General features: G+C 41.4%; 1 protein-coding gene across 7 annotated transcripts in view; it reads left to right on the top strand.

The window, feature by feature from the left end:
- Positions 1 to 20,177, top strand: part of LOC135701305 (uncharacterized) — a 118,225-nt gene that overhangs the window by 63,887 nt on the left and 34,161 nt on the right. For all 7 annotated transcript variants that reach the window (XM_065222051.1, XM_065222052.1, XM_065222048.1 and 4 more), the window contains one exon: positions 19,649 to 19,807. In XM_065222051.1, coding sequence (XP_065078123.1) covers positions 19,649 to 19,807 — 159 coding nt within the window. The remainder of the gene's footprint in view (positions 1 to 19,648; positions 19,808 to 20,177) is intronic.

Genomic DNA, 20,177 nt, shown 5'->3' with positions numbered 1-20,177 from the left:
CCATCTACTACTCAAGTCGTCGCCAAGAAGAATGGAACGATTCGGATTACAGGTAACTACAAGCCAACTTTGAATGCCCGAATGATAATTGATGAGCATCCAATTCCCCGTGCAGATCTTTTTCACAAAATGAAAGGTGCGGCGGTTTTCTGTCATCTCGATATAACCGATGCGTATTCCCATTTGACGGTTGACGATGATTTTGGTCATGCTCTAACGCTGAATACACCTACGCACGGGTTGATTCGACCCACACGAGCTGTATATGGTGCTGCCAATATTCCTGCAATTTGGCAACGACGAATGGAAACGGTTCTACAAGGACTTTCGAATGTTGTGAATTTCTACGACGACATTTTGATACATGCGGCAAGCTTCGAGGAGATGTTGGATGTGCTAGAGAAAACGTTGGAGCGGCTGAGAACTAATGGACTTCGCCTAAATCGTTCAAAGTGCGTGTTCGGGGCTCCTGCTGTGGAGTTCCTGGGACATAAAATCGACGCTGCAGGAGTACATAAGTCGGACAGGCATATTGAAGCAATACGGGATGCAAAAAAGCCGTCGAGCCCCGAAGAACTACAGCTGTTTCTGGGAAAGGCAACTTATTACAGCGCATTTATTCCTAACCTTTCCACACGGGACAGGCCTCTCCGAGATATGTTACTCCACGACAGTTTCAAGTGGACAGCAAGCGCCGAGACAGCGTACGCAGAAATCAAAAGTGCATTGATTTCACCACAGGTGCTAATGCAGTACGATCCGGAGCTTCCATTACTGCTAGCAACGGATGCCAGTAGTACAGGACTGGGGGCGGTGTTGTCGCATCGTCTGAGTGATGGAGTGGAAAGACCGATAGCTTATGCCAGTCGAACGTTAAGCACGACAGAGCAGCGCTACCCACAAATGGATAAGGAGGCCCTTGCGATAGTTTGGGCTGTGCAGAAATTTTTCATGTACCTGTATGCACATCACTGGACATTAATAACTGACCACAAGCCGCTGTCACAGATACTACATCCAGAAAAATCGCTTCCGACGCTTTGCATTAGCCGTATGGCCAACTACGCCGATTTTCTGGGAAACTTCGATTTCGACGTTGTTTTCAAACGAACGAAGGAAAATGTCAACGCAGACTACTGTTCCCGTGTTGTTCCAGGGTGTGGAGTAAACCTATTGAGAGAGATGACTATCGGACGAGACGAACAGTTCGATGCATTCGATTGTTTTATGTTGCATCAAATCCAACAGCTACCAATCCATGCTCAACGAATCGCCCAGGAAACACGGCGAGATGACGTCTTGGGCAAGATTCTTCGCGCTCTCGAGGAGGGCCAATCTTTGGAACGTGTAGGCTTCAAGTCCCCCGAAATCAACTACAAAACTGCAGCTGGATGTCTAGTATATGAACACAGGGTGGTAGTACCGCGCTCTTTGCAGGAAGCTGTACTGAAGGATTTACACGTCGGACATCTAGGAATAGTGAAGATGAAGGGGCTGGTGCGATCGTTTATTTATTGGCCCGGAATCGATGCGGACATCGAGCGCGCTGCAAAGGAGTGTCATGAATGTGCCAAAAATGCCAACGATCCTCCAAAGTTTCGCGATCACGTGTGGGAGTACCCGAAGGCGCCGTGGGAGCGCATTCATATAGATTATGCTGGGCCGTATCTTGGAGTGATGTTACTCATAATCACGGACGCGTATAGTAAGTGGATCGAGGTGAAGGTTACCATCAGCATGACCGCTAGTGCTACAATTGCTCTCCTAGATGAACTTTTTGCAGCGTATGGAGTACCCACAACTATTGTTTCAGATAATGGAACTAATTTTACATCTACTGAGTTCAAGACTTATCTTCGGATGGTAGGCGTAAGGTATCACAAGTTAACTGCTCCGTACCACCCATCAACCAATGGACAGGCCGAGCGTTGTGTCCAGACAGTGAAGAATGCTTTGAAAGCAATGGATACAACGAGAAGCAACATTCAACTCAATTTGAACGAGTTTCTTCGACAATACAGAAGAGCACCTCATTCTACTACTGGTCAATCGCCATGTCAACTGTTTCTCGGTAGGAACATTCGAACACGCCTGAATCTACTGCTGCCAGCGGATCTCACTACAAGAATCTGCCAACAACAGAAAAATAAGTTGGATTCATCGTTTCGTGAGTTTGGCGTCTCCCAGCCAGTTTATTTTCGGTCTTTCAACCCATGGATGGATAAATGGGTCTCCGGTGTAATTTCGGCTCGCTTAGGAGACTTGCACTATCAGGTTGACTATAATGGCAAAAAGTGTAAACGGCATATCGATCAGCTCCAGAATCGCGTACCTGGTTTGCCGAGAAATGGCTGTGGTATGAGTGACAAACCAGATCCATATTCTTCACGATTTGCGTTGGAATCAACACCAATCGACGGTTCCACTACAGCCGGTCTTCAGGAACAGCCACCATCACCCCAGGTATCAACAAACAGTGGTGGTGAGCAGTTCACCACCCCGAGCATCACCCGCGATGCTAGCGGAGTGGTAACACCTCCAGCAGCTCCACGAAGGTCGACAAGAGCCAGGAAGCCACGAATCATCTTCTCGCCAGATGGCCGTTAAAGGAGGGAAATGTGTTATGTTTTCATACACAAATCAACGTTTCTGTACACACTGGCTTCCGCACCTGAACAGACTGGCAGCACTGAGTGTTTTTGACATATGTACCTCTCTTTACCCTTCAGTTTAAAACATGTGCTTTTATCGAATAAACGTAATTTTCCTAATCAGTAATAAACGTTAGCATTACCATTATTCAATATTTGAAAGAATGTATTGTATTGATCAAATGATCATAGTGTGATCACAAAAGGGTTACCATAAACTGTCTGTAAGCTTAAAATGCATTTCTGTATAATCATAATATTCCAAAATTGGAAAATATTAACCTTCCAATTAAATCCAATTAAAATATTAATTGATTGCCGATAAATTTTTTTTAACAATTAACTAAATATAACTAGTTTTGAAATGATTATGCATCACTAGAAAGAGAAAATTTGATCTTGAAATACAATAAAAACCCGGATCAATTTGAGTGAAATTTTCTTTTTATTCGTTTGCAAAAATACCTTTCCTTATTTTGGTAATTAGACGCGACTGCGCTTAGGTTAAAATTGATCGGATAAAGTTTCTCAATAATATATTTTACCTCCAGAACAGCTTATGCAGGCTTATTTAGCTATTGTTTGTTGGGTTAGTTTGTTCGTGAAAAAGATTTAATTAATACGGATAACACAACCTCCATTTACTATTGTAAAAAAAAAACGGTAGTATTTTTTACATTGAATGTTCCTTTACGGGCACCCACCGCTATTTCCCGACTGTCCTCCAACCAATGAAACTGATTTTTTTGACGTAGACTACATCTTACGGGAAGGTACTGGGGGTAAATCGAAAATCTAATATTGCGACTATAAGCTTTGTCATTTATAGATGAAATTAAAATCCGAATACACCAATCGATAGGAAATACCTTTCGTAAGCTGTTGGAATAAACTTTTTTTTTTCAATTTTTCAATAAAAACTATTTTAAAAATGGACAAATAAAAAGTGATAATTTTATCACTGTTTTCATGAAATAAACGTTCTCCCCAAACCCAGTCCTCATAATCAAGTACAATTTGGTTGCACATCGTGCTGCTTGAATCAGAAAAGTTATAAAACAGCGCTGCTAATGTGCCTCAACTCATTTTCGCTTCGAACGGCGCGTAAGCAGGTAGCAGCAGCAGCAGTAGCAGCATCAGCAGCTCAGTAGCAGCAGCAACAGCAGAAGCAGTAGGAAGGCAGTTGCTGTCAAGCGCGCAGAGTTCGAGTTTTGCACCTCGAACTTTGCGCGTCATTCCCGTCGAGATCATTGGCTGCTGTTAGCGGCGTCGTCTCGATGGCGCAAGCGCTCCTTGCCTGAATGATAACTACAAATCTAGATTTCTTTTCGGAAGGACATATCAGCTTTTGTAAACAACGCATTTTATCGTCGGTTTGGCATAACTAATAGCTCGCCCCACATACTAACACCATAGAGGTAACTCTAAGACCACTGGGTCCCGAAGAAAATCATTATTATTTTTGGCTCACTCAGTACCAGAACAACGGTCCCAAGCAGTCCCAAGCTATTTCACTCACCCCTGCATGTTCTGCATGAATCCACACACCCCTGATGTTATCTGTCAAACTTTCATAGCGAATCAAAACAAACATAGTGTAGTAATAGAATTTCAACTAGAATAGGGTACGTTAATCGTTTGCTTGGGACCAATAGGCTACTAAAGTGGTGAGCCAATTTAAAATCGTTAGTTTCGTATTGATTGTTGCTAACACCGCTAACAGGTTGGGAAAATTTTCCCCTATCTGATGGTAGTACTAGCATGCGTGGGCGAGCTACCAGCTACGCCAAATCGACGATCAAATGCGTTGTTTACAAAAGCTGATACGTTCCTTCGAAAAAGTAATCTAGAAATACTTCTTGGGATGTGTACCAATTGCCGAGTTAAATTTAACTCTTGGTTAAACGTAACATTTCGAAAATGCCGGAAATTGATCAGTTTTCAAACAGAACTCAGCCACGGTTACAAAAATTTAACTTCTGTCGGTCCGAAATAACCACGCTCGTACAGCAGGGTTATTCGATAACTCATCTGTCACTTTTAACCGCGAGTTAAATTAAACTCACCCATTGCGACACAGCCTTGGAAGTAAAATTAGGGCCATCCATAAATTACGTATATTTTTGTCCAATTAACCCCCCTTCCCCTTCGGAGCGTGTTTTGCAATACACCTAATACATGGCCGGTCCCAACTTGAGAAACCCCTCTCCTCCCTCAACTACTACGTTATTTATGAAAGTTCCCTAATCATTGGGCAACACTGAAAGACAGCAGTACACACCACACAAAATGGGTTGGACATTTATGGGAAATTTCGGTATTGATAGTCAATATTTCGCGATCAGAGCAGTTTAGCTTGAAATCCCTCCATTTAATTCTCGGTACATCTTTAATCTATTGATTGAATTAAAAAAAATTCTTAATATGATTTTTTAAGATTTCGTGCGTTTTGTGAACGCACATTCATTATTTTGCATAAGAAAACGGGAACGGGGTGTTTCTGTGGTGTCAAAAAGGATTTTCCTACACAGATTACAGTTTTCTGTACCAAGCTCTGAAACTATCAGACGGTACCTCTATTTATGCTTTTAGATTAGCTATGAAAGTCCCTCCTACTTGGAAAATTATGCTATAGAACGGTTTATACAGCCCCAGTTTTTTTTGCATAATTCTTGAAGTAGGAGGGACTTGCAATGATTATCTCTTAGGATAAATAGAGGTACCGACGAGTTTTTTTTTTCAGTGCTAGGTTCTGAAATTCGACCGTGAGCGTTCAAAAGGGCCCACTTGTAATGTTCGATTCTCTTCCTCGATTTTCTGTTTACAGCTAAGCGAAACAATTAATCATTTTGTCAAGCTTCTACATTCATGTTCCATCAGATGTCACTGCTGTTATTTGCAGTGACATGTATCGGAAACTGCACACAATCTGTTTTCCGTTAATTGTTCGAAGAGGACACTGCAGTGCAAAACATGTATGGTACCTTTATATATCAATTTAGATTAATATTCGAAGTCCCTCCTTTTTTACACATTCTGCACACAAAACAGCTCATCCCTAACAGAATTTCCCGCCAATTTTTAAGAATGGGGCGGGGCAGAAAGTATTTTTTGCGGAGAATATGTAAAAAACGAGGGACTTCAAATGTTGAAGTAAATGCGTATATAGAGGTACCAGACATGTTTTGTAGTGTCATCAGACATTCTCTGTTTGAACGTCAAGCAGTACAGTTCAGTCTTTGCTCGCTCTGTCGAGTTGTTCGATTAACCTATAGTTTGTTACAAACGTTTGCAGCTATACTGCACGTCGCGTCGTCAGTAGTGTCGGTCGCATCGCATGATGGGAAGACAGCGCTCCCGGAGCAGACTTCGTGACCAAGCGGAGAAGAAAAACAGTGGTGAGGGTAGCTCGGTACCTACCTCAAATAGGTACGCTACTCTTCCCACCGATGTTGGGAATACCAACCCAGTCCCGGAGAAGCGGGCGAAAAAGAGGAAGAAGAATCAAGGACAGTCCGATGGTACGAGTGGACGCGACGATGTTACCGCGACGAACGCTAGCGACAGCGATGATTTCGGCCACGCCGTCGAAACCGAGAATTCTACCGGCCCGAGTGCGGCGAAAGTCAAGCTTCCTCCACTGGTGGTGAAGCAAGTACCACTCAACACGCTGATTGGCGATCTCTCATCGCTGGGCGTTGCAGCTGAGTTTAAGCTCGGCAGGATCGGCACCAAGGTGATGCTCCGTACGAAACCGGAGTACGAGGTGGCCGTGAAATATTTGAAGGATTCCAAGGCGGAATTCTTCACGCATGACATCCCCGGTGAGGAGCCCTTCAAGGTAGTCATCAAGGGTCTACCAAACTTCGACCCCAAGATGGTCGAAGCTGAAATCAACCGGTACAAGCTAGCCCCAATCGGTGTCTTCCGAATGACAAGGAGAGACGAAAACGTGAAGACGTACCCGGATTGTCTTTTCCTGGTGCACTTCCAGAAAGGGATGGTGACGCTCAATGCGCTGCAAGTCATCCGATCGATCTACTCCATCATCGTACGATGGGAGCCATACCGTGGCGGCCATCGTGACGTAACGCAGTGCCAGCGGTGCCTCAATTCTGGACACGGTACCCGCAACTGCAACATCAAGCCACGCTGCAGCAACTGCGCTCAAGAACACGCCACTTCCAACTGCCCTGCGGATGGAGCCGTGGCGTTAAAATGCGCCAACTGTGGTCGTGCACATCAAGGTTCCGACAGACAGTGCTCCAAACGCGAGGACTTCAAACGCATCCGAAAACAGGTGGCAACTAACAACCAACCAGGACGCAAGAAGGACAAAGTCCCGGCATTTCGGACGGAGAATTTCCTGCCTCTTCGTGCTCCTCAGCAAAGGCAAGCAAATTCGCGGGTGCATCCCACTCAAGCAACTTCCGGTGATTCTGCTGGCCAAAACTCTCCGTCTCCCCCTGGATTCTGGAGACAACCAACAGCGCAAAACAACAACCCCGATCTGTTCTCAGTGGATGAACTGATGGAAATTTTCGTCAACATGTCCAGTGCTCTTCGTAAGTGCCGGAATAAGCCCGAACAGATCCAAGTGCACGGTAAGTTCATCATCCAGTATGGCGTCTAAACCGCTAACTATCGTCACCTGGAATGCTTGCTCTGTAAGAGCAAAAAAGATTGAGCTTGCCAACTTCCTCCGCAAGCACAGCATCGACGTGGGCCTTCTAACCGAGACCCATATAAAGTCCGGCGACAGCTTCTAGTTGCCTGACCACAACATTATCCGGCTTGATCGCAACAGCTCCAGGGGGGGGGGGTGGTATTGCGGTCGTCGTCAAGAAAGGAATAAAATACCACACTCTGGCCCATATCTGCACCTCTATCATCGAGGCCCTTGCTGTGGAGTCCAGAATCTGGACGACCGCTCCAGACCATTCTGGAAGGTAGCCAAGGTCCTGAAAACTCATCCCAAACCCGTTCCACCTCTCAGAGTCGATAATGATGACGATCGGCTTTTAATCACCCCACAGGAGAAAGCAAATGCGATCGGCAAGCATGTCGCTTCATCGCATTTGCTTGGCTCGAATATCCAAAGTCCGCTCGAAGATCAGGTTGCGCAATGCGTTCAAAACCTAGATGCCTCCCCATGTGTGGTGCCTCCGGCGGATATGATTACAGTACAACAGATTTGCTCAGCGCTGAAATGCACCAAGAACATGAAGGCTCCCGGGTTTGACGGTATATTCAACTTGATCTTGAAGAGACTCAGCATGAAAGTGCAGTCTCTTCTAACCACTATCTTGAACAGATGTTTGGAACTGCACTACTTTCCAAGCATCTGGAAAGTAGCAAAAATCATACCAATCCGCAAACCCGGTAAGGATCCAACATTGTCTTCAAGCTACAGACCAATCAGCCTCTCCATTCTCCATCCGGAACAGTTTGGATTCAGAAAGGGGCACTCCACCAATCACCAGCTAGTACGGGTGATGAATAACATCCGAAGTAACAAAGCTGTATCCAAGTCCACAGCCATGGCCTTGTTAGACGTTGAAAAGGCGTTTGACAATGTTTGGCATGACGGACATGTGTACAAGCTTTGTAACTTCAACTTTCCATTACATCTGGTTAAAATCACTCGTAACTACCTCCAGCAAAGGTCGTTTAAGGTATCGTTGAATGGTTGTCTTTCAGACACGTTTTCTATCCCAGCAGGAGTCCCGCAAGGCAGTCTGCTGGGCCCCTTGCTTTACAGCATTTACAATTCCGACATTCCTCCCCTCGGAGACGATTGCTGGTTTTTTCTGTTCACAGATGATACCGCAATAGGCGTCAAAGGAAGGATGCCTCGCGAAATAACGAACAAACTTCAACGATGTCTTAACGCCTTTGCTGATTATGCCACCACGTGGAAAATTAAAATCAATCCCTCCAAAACAAAAGCGATGATGTCCCTCCATCGGCAATCGTCCAAACTGAAACCGGCTCCATCTTGTACTGTAATCATGGATGGCACAAGGGTTGAGTGGTCCGCCGAAGTAACCTATCTCGGGATGTTGATCGATGAAAAGCTCCTCTTCCGTTCGCATGTAGAGAAAACTGTAGTCAAGTATTCTACCTTGGTTAGGTGTCTGTATCCGTTGATTTGCCGCAGATCCCGTCTCTCAAGGGTGAACAAACTGGCCGTCTACAAACAAATCATAGCACCTGCGATCCTCTACGCAGCTCCAGTGTGGGAATCATGTGCACAGACTCACAGGAACAAAATCCAAATCGCTCAGAATAGAGTGCTGAGGATGGTTCTTGATCGTCCTTTCGACACTAGAATAACAAATTTACATGAGGAGGCAGGCATTGCCAAAATAGATTCCAAAATTAACGAAATTAAGACTAACTTTGCACAAAAATGTAATTTATCAGAAAATGCTTTGATAAGCAATTTTTATATAGTAGGTTAGGTGTATATAGTAGTTGTAGGTTAAACGCTGTACAGACTGGAGAGTTATAACATGTTATAACGGTTGTCAAATAATTGCAACACAGAAACCACCATCAAGATAGCGCTATAACATGTTATAACCATAGAGGTAACTCTAAGACTAGTAGGTCCCGAATAAACGTGCTCAACTTTTTGGCTCAGCTCTGGTACTATCTTCGGTCCCAAGCTTATCGATGTACCCCTCGAAACATAGGAAAATCCACGAACCCCTCATTTTATCTGTCAAACTTTCATAGCAGATCAAAACAAACATAGGGTAGTACTAGAATTCCGACTAGAATGGGCTACGTTAATCGATTTGCTTGGGACCAATAGGCTAGTCAAGTAGTAAGCCAATTTAAAATCGTTAGTTTCCACCGGTTGTTATAACTCTGTAGTCTGAACGTACTATTATCATAGAGGTAACTCTAAGACCACTGGATCCCGAAGAAAATCATTATTATTTTTGGCTCACTCAGTACCAGAACAACGGTCTCAAGCAGTCCCAAGCTATTTCACTCACTCCTGCATGTTCTGCATGAATCCACACACCCCTGATGTTATCTGTCAAACTTTCATAGCGAATCAAAACAAACATAGTGTAGTAATAGAATTTCAACTAGAATAGGGTACGTTAATCGTTTGCTTGGGACCAATAGGCTACTAAAGTGGTGAGCCAATTTAAAATCGTTAGTTTCGTATTGATTGTTGCTATTATAGTACGTTCAGACTACAGAGTTATAACATGTTATAGCGCTATCTTGATGGTGGTTTCTGTGTTGCAATTATTTGACAACCGTTATAACATGTTATAACTCTCCAGTCTGGACAGCGTTTTATAGTACGTTCAGACTACAGAGTTAAAACATGTTATAGCGCTATCTTGATGGTGGTTTCTGTGTTGCAATTAGTTGACAACCGTTATAACATGTTATAACTCTCCAGTCTGGACAGCGTTTTAGTTGTAGTTGTAAATAGTAGTTATAAGTAGTCTCCTTTTTCCTATTCAAATCAAACCAATCCCACCAAGGTGGTCATACTTTAAAATAGGTCTGATAGGACTAGGAACTGTAAATAATAATTAAAATCTCAAATGTACTTAAGTTGAAAAGACGCATCTGTGTCACTTGAAAAATTCATACATGTAAACCACACAAACAAGAAATAAAGATTATTTCAAGTAAAAAAAAAAATTGTAGTGTCAGGTACTCTATTTTGTATTCTGTGAAAGGAAAATGACAAATCAAAATACATGGCATGTTGAGAGATTGAGGTCGTGAGAGCAAATGTTCTCTCCCTCTAATTTGAATTTGTTGGCTTTCTGAAAGTGACATGAAGAAAAAAAATAAACTCCTGAATAAATTTTTCCATGCTGACTATAAGCAAATAAATATAAAGTATAAGTAGCACTAAAAGAAGATAAAAACGCTAAACTAATTAACGCAGGTAAAACTGTATGGGGAAAATCGTTTTTTTTCAGTTGTAGCTTGTTTAACAATAATTTTCGGGAAAAAAGTGAACGACAAAGTCCCTGACTAATTTCTTTAGATTGTCGTTCACTTTTTTTGAACTGAATATGCACCGAAAGCGAATTATTCCCACTTCTCCCAATTTCTATATGGGGATTTTTATCACTTCCTACCAGCGGAACAGCGCCATCTCTGTGGAAAGTGGTCGGACGAAATGATTAATTCAAGTTTAATATTGCATTAGGTCCTAAGTATCACTGACAAGATTCTCTTCGTTGACTTTCTCCTTGAACCCACTCGGCCCAGGTATTTTCAGCACACATATCGATAAAATAAGTTTTTATCTAGCATCTAATACGACAAACACAACAAGAAACGATTCTGTGCTCAAGTTATTAACGCTGTGTTCAATTTGGTGAATTTTTACTTAAATTTGACAGATCTATGGAAAATTTTCAAATAAACCTGCTATTCCAGCACACTTATTTCTGACAGACAAGGAATCAATTTGACAGACGCTTTCTCGAAAATCGGCCGCAGTACAACAGAGGGATTTTTGAACATCTTAATTTATTTTCGAAGTGTCAAATCTAAGTGAAAATTTTCCAAATGGAACACAGCCTTAGTATTTTTTTTATTTGTTCAATTTGTAGATAAAAGATGTACCGAGAACTTATTGAAGGAATTCATGGCTAATTGATATCATCTCGATCAACTATGAAATGTTGCATAACATTGATGCAAAATCCTGTCGCGACGCATTTCCACGACAATTTTCAAATTAAAATTTGGAAATTTTAAAATATTTTTTTTTCGATTTTTTTTTTAAGTGCTTGTAAACAGTACCAAGTACCAGTAAACAGTACCAAGTACCAGTAAACAGTACCAATTACCAGTACAGGTTCAGCAGATTAACACTGAGTTCATTCGTGACGTCACGCTGCAAAACCTAATAGGTTCTCTGGCGTAACAATTGAAAAGGCCTTTCAACTTTTGTAAATAATACATGCTAACCGAAAAACTTGATTCACTTGCTATTGCGACTGAGAGGTAGATTAACAATATTGATACATGAAATCAAAAGTTCAAAGATTACATTAAAGATTGTTCGCATCTTTATTGTGATATTTATATAGGGGAAATGACGGCTTCGGCATGACAGACTATTTTCGGCAACCTAAATTGAAACACTATTTTCACTGGATTTTCTTAAGAAAACACTTCGCTGAATGCATGCAAACGATTCTTTATGCTTTCAGTTTCAATCTGACTATATTTTTACCACTGAGAAAAAGCAATCTAGCAAGGTTTTCTTCAAATGCAACACACGCACTACAAATTGTAGCTGATTTCGAGTTGCCGATAATAGAACAGCAGATTTACATGCAGTTCAAATGGAAACTGGTTGCCGACAATACTCGCTCTCACTAGAGAAGATTGGAGCTTTGTAAAAGCGTTTCAAAACAGTTTTTGACAATTCTTTCGACTGAAATTGTTAGAGCAGGTGGCAGCAAAAGATTGTAAACAAACCAATACTGCATATTTGTGCGTTCCTTAGAGAAAAAGGCTATAGAAAGAAGGTCGCTGCTTAGGTTGCCGAGAATACGTAAATTCCCCTATCTATTCAAAAGGGACTCCAGAGGAATTTGCGACACTTCGTGGACAGATGTATTCAACTTGGTTGAAATGGGTTTTTTTATCGACGCTTTGGTGATTTTTTTTTATAGTGCTTTACTACCCATTGTAGCACGGAAACTAAGTCCGACAGCAGTGGGCTCTCTTCTCTGTTTGTCTTGATCAAGCTTAATAACCTCTGATTGTCCTCAACATGTCGCTGTATGAAGGGCCAAAAACGGATTGGGTAGATCGATAGGCAAAGTCACCTATACGCATCTACGGAACAATAAAGAATCTCCTTTCAGCAACTTGATCAGCCCAATGAGTGGGGAGAAGAGCCCGCCCTTTATCCACGAAATGTTATCAGCAGGGAGTTGGCATTCCCACTCTCCTCGTCCAAATCGCTTCAATCGGGTGCCCTGTTGGGCCATCCCTTCCCTTTTATATATGTATTTCAATGTATATACGAGTTGATTGTTATGATTATTGTCAATAATAATACTTAAATTTCGATGAAGATCGTGATACTCGTGGTTAAAAGTGACAGATGAGCTATCGAATAACCCTGCTGTACGAGCGTGGTTATTTCGGACCGACAGAAGTTAAATTTTGGTAACCGTGGCTGAGTTCTGTTTGAAAACTGATCAATTTCCGGCATTTTAGAAATGTCACGTTTAACCAAGAGTTAAATTTAACTCGGCAATTGGTACACAGCCCAAGAAGTATTTCTAGATTACTTTTTCGAAGGAACGTATCAGCTTTTGTAAACAACGCATTTGATCGTCGATTTGGCGTAGCTGGTAGCTCACCCACGCATGCTAGTACTACACACACAAAATAATCATTGGTAAAATTAAAAGAACCGTTGATAGAATTAAAAGTTTGCATTGGTTCTTTTTGGTAGAAAGTAGCTAACTTTCAAAATAAGAGTCAAACAATTGTCAAAACAAAAGTTTAGCATGTTATTAATTTTAAAAGTTTAAACTTTCAAATCAAATTGTAGAACTGTCAAACTTAAAACCAAATACTTTTAGATTGATGTTGGAAAAGTGTTGCTTCAAAAGAAGGCTATTTCACCGCAATTAGTATATGTTTTCACCTCAAATACGAATTATTTTTAATTGAATTGCTTTTATGTTAAAGGGAAATAACCAATATTTATATTTATTTATTTAGTATTTTGTAAATATTCATATTTCTTTTTTCATTCACATCAGGATGTTGATATCAGGGATGTTGTCTTTGGCGGATGGCTTTAGTGAAGGTTTTCTCCCAGACGCGGGGCTCCAACATGCAGCGGAGTTGGTCGAACGAAAGTGCATATTGTTTTCACAGCTGGCCGGCGATAAGCAGCAAACCCTGGTGTGACTAAATCTTACCAGAGTCCTATAGAAAAGAACGGAATCTGTAATCCTTCCAGCGATACATTGCAAACGCTATTGATAGCCACCGAAAGCATCTTTGCAGTGTGCTCTGACGTCCCAATATGCTGGCGATCTGGAAAATAATAAAGGGTGATACGGTCAAAATTTGGTCAAGGGAAAACGCGTGTAAATCGGTGAAATCGTTTATTTAAAAAATCAAATTAAATTTCTTTTTCAAGTTCAATTAGTATAAAATTCAGGAAAAAATATTCAGTTAGGCTTCCGCTTTTCCAAATCCGAATTGCCGGGCCTTACGCTTGACCCCTGCCATCAGATTTTGTACAGCCACCTTGTCCGCAGAAAGCCAGTTTCCCTTGAACTGCTGCTCGCCCTTAGCAGTTTTTTTTGGTCTTCTTTAGGTTCCGCTTGACAATAGCCCAGTATTTCTCAATTGGGCGGAGCTCTGGCGTGTTGGGAGGGTTCTTGTCCTTGGGAACCACCTGCACGTTGTTGGCGGCGTACCACTCCATGGCCTTTTTACCGTAATGGCAAGATGCCAAATCCGGCCAAAACAGTACGGAACAACCGTGTTTCTTCAGGAAAGGCAGCAGACGTTTATTCAAACACTCTTTCACGTAAATTTCTTGGTTGACAGTCCCGGAAGCTATGAAAATGCTGCTTTTCAAGCCACAGGTACAGATGGCTTGCCAAACCAGATATTTCTTTGCGAACTTTGACAGTTTCATGTGCTTGAAAACATCTGCTACCTTTCCCCTTCCTTTTGCCGTATAAAACTCCTGTCCCGGAAGCTGCTTGTAGTTGGCTTTGACGTAGGTTTCGTCGTCCATTACCACGCAGTCAAACTTCGTCAGCATCGTCGTGTACAGCCTCCGGGATCGCGCTTTGGCCGTCGTATTTTGTTTATCATCGCGATTTGGAGTCACTACCTTCTTGTAAGTCGATAGTCCGGCTCGTTTTTTGGCTCGATGCACGGTTGTAGACGATACACCCAGCTTATTTGCGGCATCTCAGAGAGAGAGGTTAGGGTTTCGCTTGAAACTACCGGCAACTCTCTTTGTCGTCTCAGCGGCTTCCGGTTTTCGATTTCCCCCCGATCCAGACTTCCTGGCTGTCAACAAACGTTCCCCAAACACTTTAATTACATTTGTAACGGTTGATTTGGCAACTTTTAGCGATTTTGCCAACTTTGCGTGCGAGTAGCTCGGATTTTCACGATGCGCGAGCAAAATTTTGATACGCTGCTCTTCTTGCTTGGACGGCATTTTGACAACTGAAGAGTGAATTCCAAAATCAAAATAGGAGCAACATTCTACACACACACCTTCAAAATGAGGGGTGTTCAGGTTTTTTAAATGCAAAATTGAAAGAAATACGTCAAGTTGATATTGACCAAATTTTGACCGTATAACCCTTTAGTCTTGTTTTTCAAAACCACCCTCAAAATATCTAGACAGTAGTTGCAATCTTACCTTCTGCGAAAACTTTACTCTTTCTCATTGCCTCCACTACCGGAATCTGTTCCCGGAACTACACGATGCACGATTGATTTTCTGCGGTTTGATTCTAGTGTCTCATACTATATGCCCTATTGGATTTTTGGACCATGACAATGAGCTTTTCAAGAGGTGATTTTGACAGTTGTACAATTTTTATTTTAAAAGTATGAACTTTTAAAATTACATGTCGATAATGAAAGAAAAACTTTCAAAGCAAAGAAAAACAATTCATTTTGAAAATATTCATAGTTCAACCACCAAATTCGAGAAACTTTTAATTTGAAATGTAAAATTTTTTAAAGATACAATTTTTGTTTTTTGTGTGTACCATCAGATAGGGGAAAATTTTCCCAACCTGTTAGCGGTGTTAGTATGTGGGGCGAGCTATTAGTTAAGCCAAACCGACTGAAGGGGGAATGGTCGTTTACCTTATCGGATAGCTCAGTAGTGGGTAACGGGATAATTCCAGCCCCCAACATCAACGGGTGAATTGGCTCCCATCACACAATAGATTAAGTCTCCATGCACATCACAATGTCTTCAATTGTAGGATGTTTCCTCCAGCGTCAAAACAGCGAGATTGGGAATTTCCATAACCAGTTTAGTAACTCGCGACAGTTTTTTAAACATGCCATTTATTGATAACACATCACGGAACATGCAAACTAGTTTATTCACTTAACACTACTGGATTTATTTAGCTTAAAACTACTACATTATAATACAAGGAATGAATTAAAAAACGGCCGTGGGTCTTCTGCCCGTGTGTCTCGGTGACTAGGTGGATGCGGACTGGTTGTCGGTCCGTATCTTTCAGTCCAACAGACCTTCGGTGCCTCGATGCGATGTTATTCGTCGTTGGCTCTCAGAGCGATTTCCGCCGCTCTTATCATCAACTATCCAGCCTTCTTTATCACTCCCGTGTGAATTAAAGCTGTGATGATGATGATGATGATGACGATGATGATGACGATCTTGACCGTGGTGGCGGAGAAGATGAGAGCGTAGTGATCACCTTGTTTCGGTTAGCTGCTTGTAGATAGTAGACAGTCGATCATATTGTTACCCTGACCATCTGAGTTGGTGTGGCGATTGCAGCGTGTTGTTGACAGGGTTGTAGTTTGACGGGTTCTTTGTACTCTTCAACACCCTTACCCACCCTGAAATTCGTAGAATTTCTGAAAATAGAAAGCAGATCCTCTTCGACGGAATGGGATGGTGGAAAGGGAAAGGTTATGATTGGCTGGCTGTTTGACTTGGCTTCGCACTATAATTTTCTTCAGGAAGCGGCAGGATGCAAAGCTTTTCGACCGGTCTAGTTAAAAACCCTGTGGCAGTTTTAAGGGTCACAACTCTGACCACACCGTCTCTACCAGGATGGACTTCACTGATCCTTCCCTTTCTCCATTTCATAGGAGGTTGGTTGTCGTCCTTTATGACTACCAACTTGCCTACGTCGATTTGAACAGCTGGCTGCCACCGTTTAGTTCGAGCTTGTAGCTGGCAGAAGTATTCCCTGCGCCATCTCTTCCAAAAATCTTGCAGCCTCCTTTGGGTTAGTTGTAGAGAATCCAGTCGATTGATCGGCAGCTCTGTTAAGTAAGGTCGGGGATTGACTGAAGGGATGAGCCGATCAGAAAATGTGCGGGTGTCAGTGGCGGTCGTTGGGGTCATCGGATAGAGGCGTAAGAGGGCGAGAGTTGAGGCAAGTTTGGCCCTGAGTAAGCAGCGTGCTGAAGTCCTCTGGGGCTACTGGTGTTTCTCCTACTACTCTTAAAAAGTGGTATTTGGTTGAGCGAACTGCTGCCTCCCACAAGCCTCCAAAGTGAAGTGCGGTCGGTGGAATAAAATGCCACTGAATACCATCCCTGGCGCATTCCTTGGATACAGTGTCATGATGATCGCGACTCTTCAGCAGTTTTAGGAGTTCTTGTAATTTATTGCGTGCGCCGACGAAATTGCTGAATACAGTAACCTTCTATATGGCAAGGATCTCGAGATACAGCTTGTACAGGAAGCTCAATTGCACACTAACGCCACGTAGTGAGCAAATTCTGAACTACTATCCTTGGCCTTGATCCACTGAAATTTTTTTCCCGAGGCAGAATCCTTCTACATGTCCAGGATCACGAGATATTCCATGTTGTAAACAATTAGGCCAAATCCCAGATGCTGCGTGGACTCTAGATATGCGGTCCGTATTCTGTGCATATATGGAGTATATGCGCATTAGTGTGCACACAAGTGCTACATAGTGAGTTAAATAGTTCAAAGCTAAATTATCTAGCATTCTGAGGGCCTTAAGGGTTTTTAATCTAATTTCCGTGCTACTAAGCACATCCCGCACTTTACTTCTCTTTTTGATTGGGTTTGAACAAAATATGGAATGTTTTCTTAAAAGATAACTTCTAAATTTATTCACATTAACACTGGTTTCTTGATTCTAAATTCGTCCTACGAGTTTCAATTCCATCCGAGCGCATTGAAACGCCATTAGATTTTCTTCGTCCTACGGATGATGGTAGAAAAAGTGGATACGCTAGAAGCGTTTCTTTTGTTTTGAGAACAATGAGTTTAAATATTAATACAATGGCTTCGTGTTGTGGCTTATGAACTAACGTATCGGAACAAACGTACTATTGTTTTGTGCATGGTAAAATCATTTTTTTAGGCTTTATTTTTGAGATTTTTAGCCGTAGGCTAGTTCATCTCGTTAGTAAAATCATTGATATTATTGATGATTTCTGCTCGATAGAACGGAAATGGGTGATAACGACGAAGAAGCGCTCTTCCCTGTCTGTCTTTGAGTTGTTGTCGACGCCGACACTCATTGCACACCAAATTTCTTAAATTTTGTTCTGTACTTTTTTTTGCTGCATTCGTTCTGTAAAATTTATGTTTTACCAAAAGTTTTGAAGAATGTGTTGTTTTACCATCTTTCCGTAATGAAAAATAATGAATTTCTGTAATTTACAGAAGTTTACCGAAAACTGTAAATAAAAATTGCTGATCGAAACTGTAAATTGAAGGCATGCTGCAAAACTGTAAAAAGTTTGCAAATTCTTTACTGTCAACCGAGCTGTCTTCATCCAACAATGCGGCCATTTAGGTTGAGCGTTGTCCGGTTCTCCGGTGAGAATAGTAAGTACTTAACTTTTTTTTTAACATTTTCCGTATAATCAACACTGAACGGAACATTATTTCATTACTAATTCTCATTTAGGCGAACCGCTTCCAGTTATTGATGCTAACTGCATAAGCAACATAATGTCCTCCTCAGCTGAAAGAAAAAACCAAATTGTGCGCATGTTTTCATCAGACCAAGTTTACCGTCGATAACTTTGTCCGGGTTCTCAGCTGAATTCAATTGAAAATAAATTATTTTTCTGAGTAAAATGAATCATTCGACATATTTTATTATCAAAAACACAAAAAACTGTTAAAAAACGTTCGGTAACGTTAACATTACGTTACGGAACGGTATTGTAAACATTACCAATTATTCAGCAAAATTTACAATGCGGAATTCGGTAAATTTTGACAGTTCAAGCGGAAAGCTAAATTTACTGAATGTACGGTAAAACAACAAAAAATTACCGAACCGATTACCGAATGTTCTGCTATTCCATATTCGGTAAAAAATTACAGTAAACTGTAAAAAGATCTTAGTGTGTGGGTTTTTCATTTGCGTACTGAATAGCACGATCAGCTCCATCCCTTTTTCATTTCCTCGAAGATATTTGCTAGCCTCTGATAAGTTTAATTACCACGTGATGGTGATGGTTCTTGATTGCAATGAGTCGGTTACTTTGTTAATATTATAGTCGAGAAGACAAAGAAATTTAAAATCAATTTGTTTCAATAAAACTCGAGCACCGCACACCGTTGCGCTATTATATGTTGTCAGATCTGTTAAATGGGTAAGAACGGAAATAGAGGAACAAATTAGAGCTGAAATTGCTTGTCTTAATTGCTAATTAAGAACACTCCAACGCGTACTTGAACTACTGAAATATTTGAACATCTCTTATATTGTTCCAAGAAAAGCAATCATTGCAGGTAAAATACTGATTGCTTAAACTCTGATAAAATTTAGACTATGAACAGTACATCATAACTTTAAATATCTGAAAGTCAATAGTGGATTTGGGCGCCCCTAACGGGGGTTACTTTCGCCTCTAGCAGGTTTAAGTGAAAGAGAACGAACATATTTACACGCTTTTCATGCACTTATACTTAGAGCTACCCATTTCAGCACACTAACACTTAAGAAATCAGAGAGATAGGGAAAATGCAGGTAATGTCGGCCTAAGTGTCCCTAATTTGGGCCTATACATAAATTCAACAATCGACTAAATTTTCAATAGCAACCAAAAATATCCATTAGTAACGTCCCAATAACGCGTTCATCTAGATAAAATTGATAAATAGCAGATTTTTAGCGATGGGCCCAATCTTAGATCCATAGGCCAACATTAGAGACATTTCCCCTACTTTAAATTAATCTTTTTTGTTTATAACTTTATTATTGAATTTATTATTTCAGGCGAATCAGTCGATCCCGATGGAACATCAAAAGCCACTATAGTGTATATCCATGGCGAATCATACGAATGGAACTCAGGCAATCCATATGACGGTTCCTTGATGGCAGCTGATGGAAATGTGATCCTTGTTACGGTTAATTTTAGGTTAGGTATCCTAGGTGCGTATTGGCCGTAGTGATTATTGAACATCTTATCCACGAATGTCATCCATTAGGAGGGAAATCTCGATGAACATTTCAGTTGGTCCTATCTGCTTTGATCGATTCTCTTCATCGACTTTCTCTTTTCATAACCACTGCTATGGAAACAGATTTCGTGCTAATTCTACCACATAGCTTGATAAAGAAGGTTCATATCTAGCGCCCAAAACGTCAAATACAACAGGAAAAGGTTTTGCAGCTGAGTTATTGACGAAAGAGAAAGTCGATGAAGAGAATCAATCAATGCAGATAGGACCTTTTAAAATGTTTATCTAGAAATGTTGTTTAGAATAAATTCAATCGAAAATAATAAACTAATATCCAATGT

Source organism: Ochlerotatus camptorhynchus, unplaced genomic scaffold (assembly GCF_037179485.1).
Source record: "Ochlerotatus camptorhynchus isolate MF236.1 unplaced genomic scaffold, CSIRO-AGI_Acam_v1.1 ptg000155l, whole genome shotgun sequence".
NCBI classification, from domain to species: Eukaryota; Metazoa; Arthropoda; class Insecta; order Diptera; family Culicidae; genus Ochlerotatus; species Ochlerotatus camptorhynchus.
The sequence above is the reverse complement of the archived record's forward strand: the minus strand, read 5'-3'. Positions and strand labels throughout refer to the sequence as shown.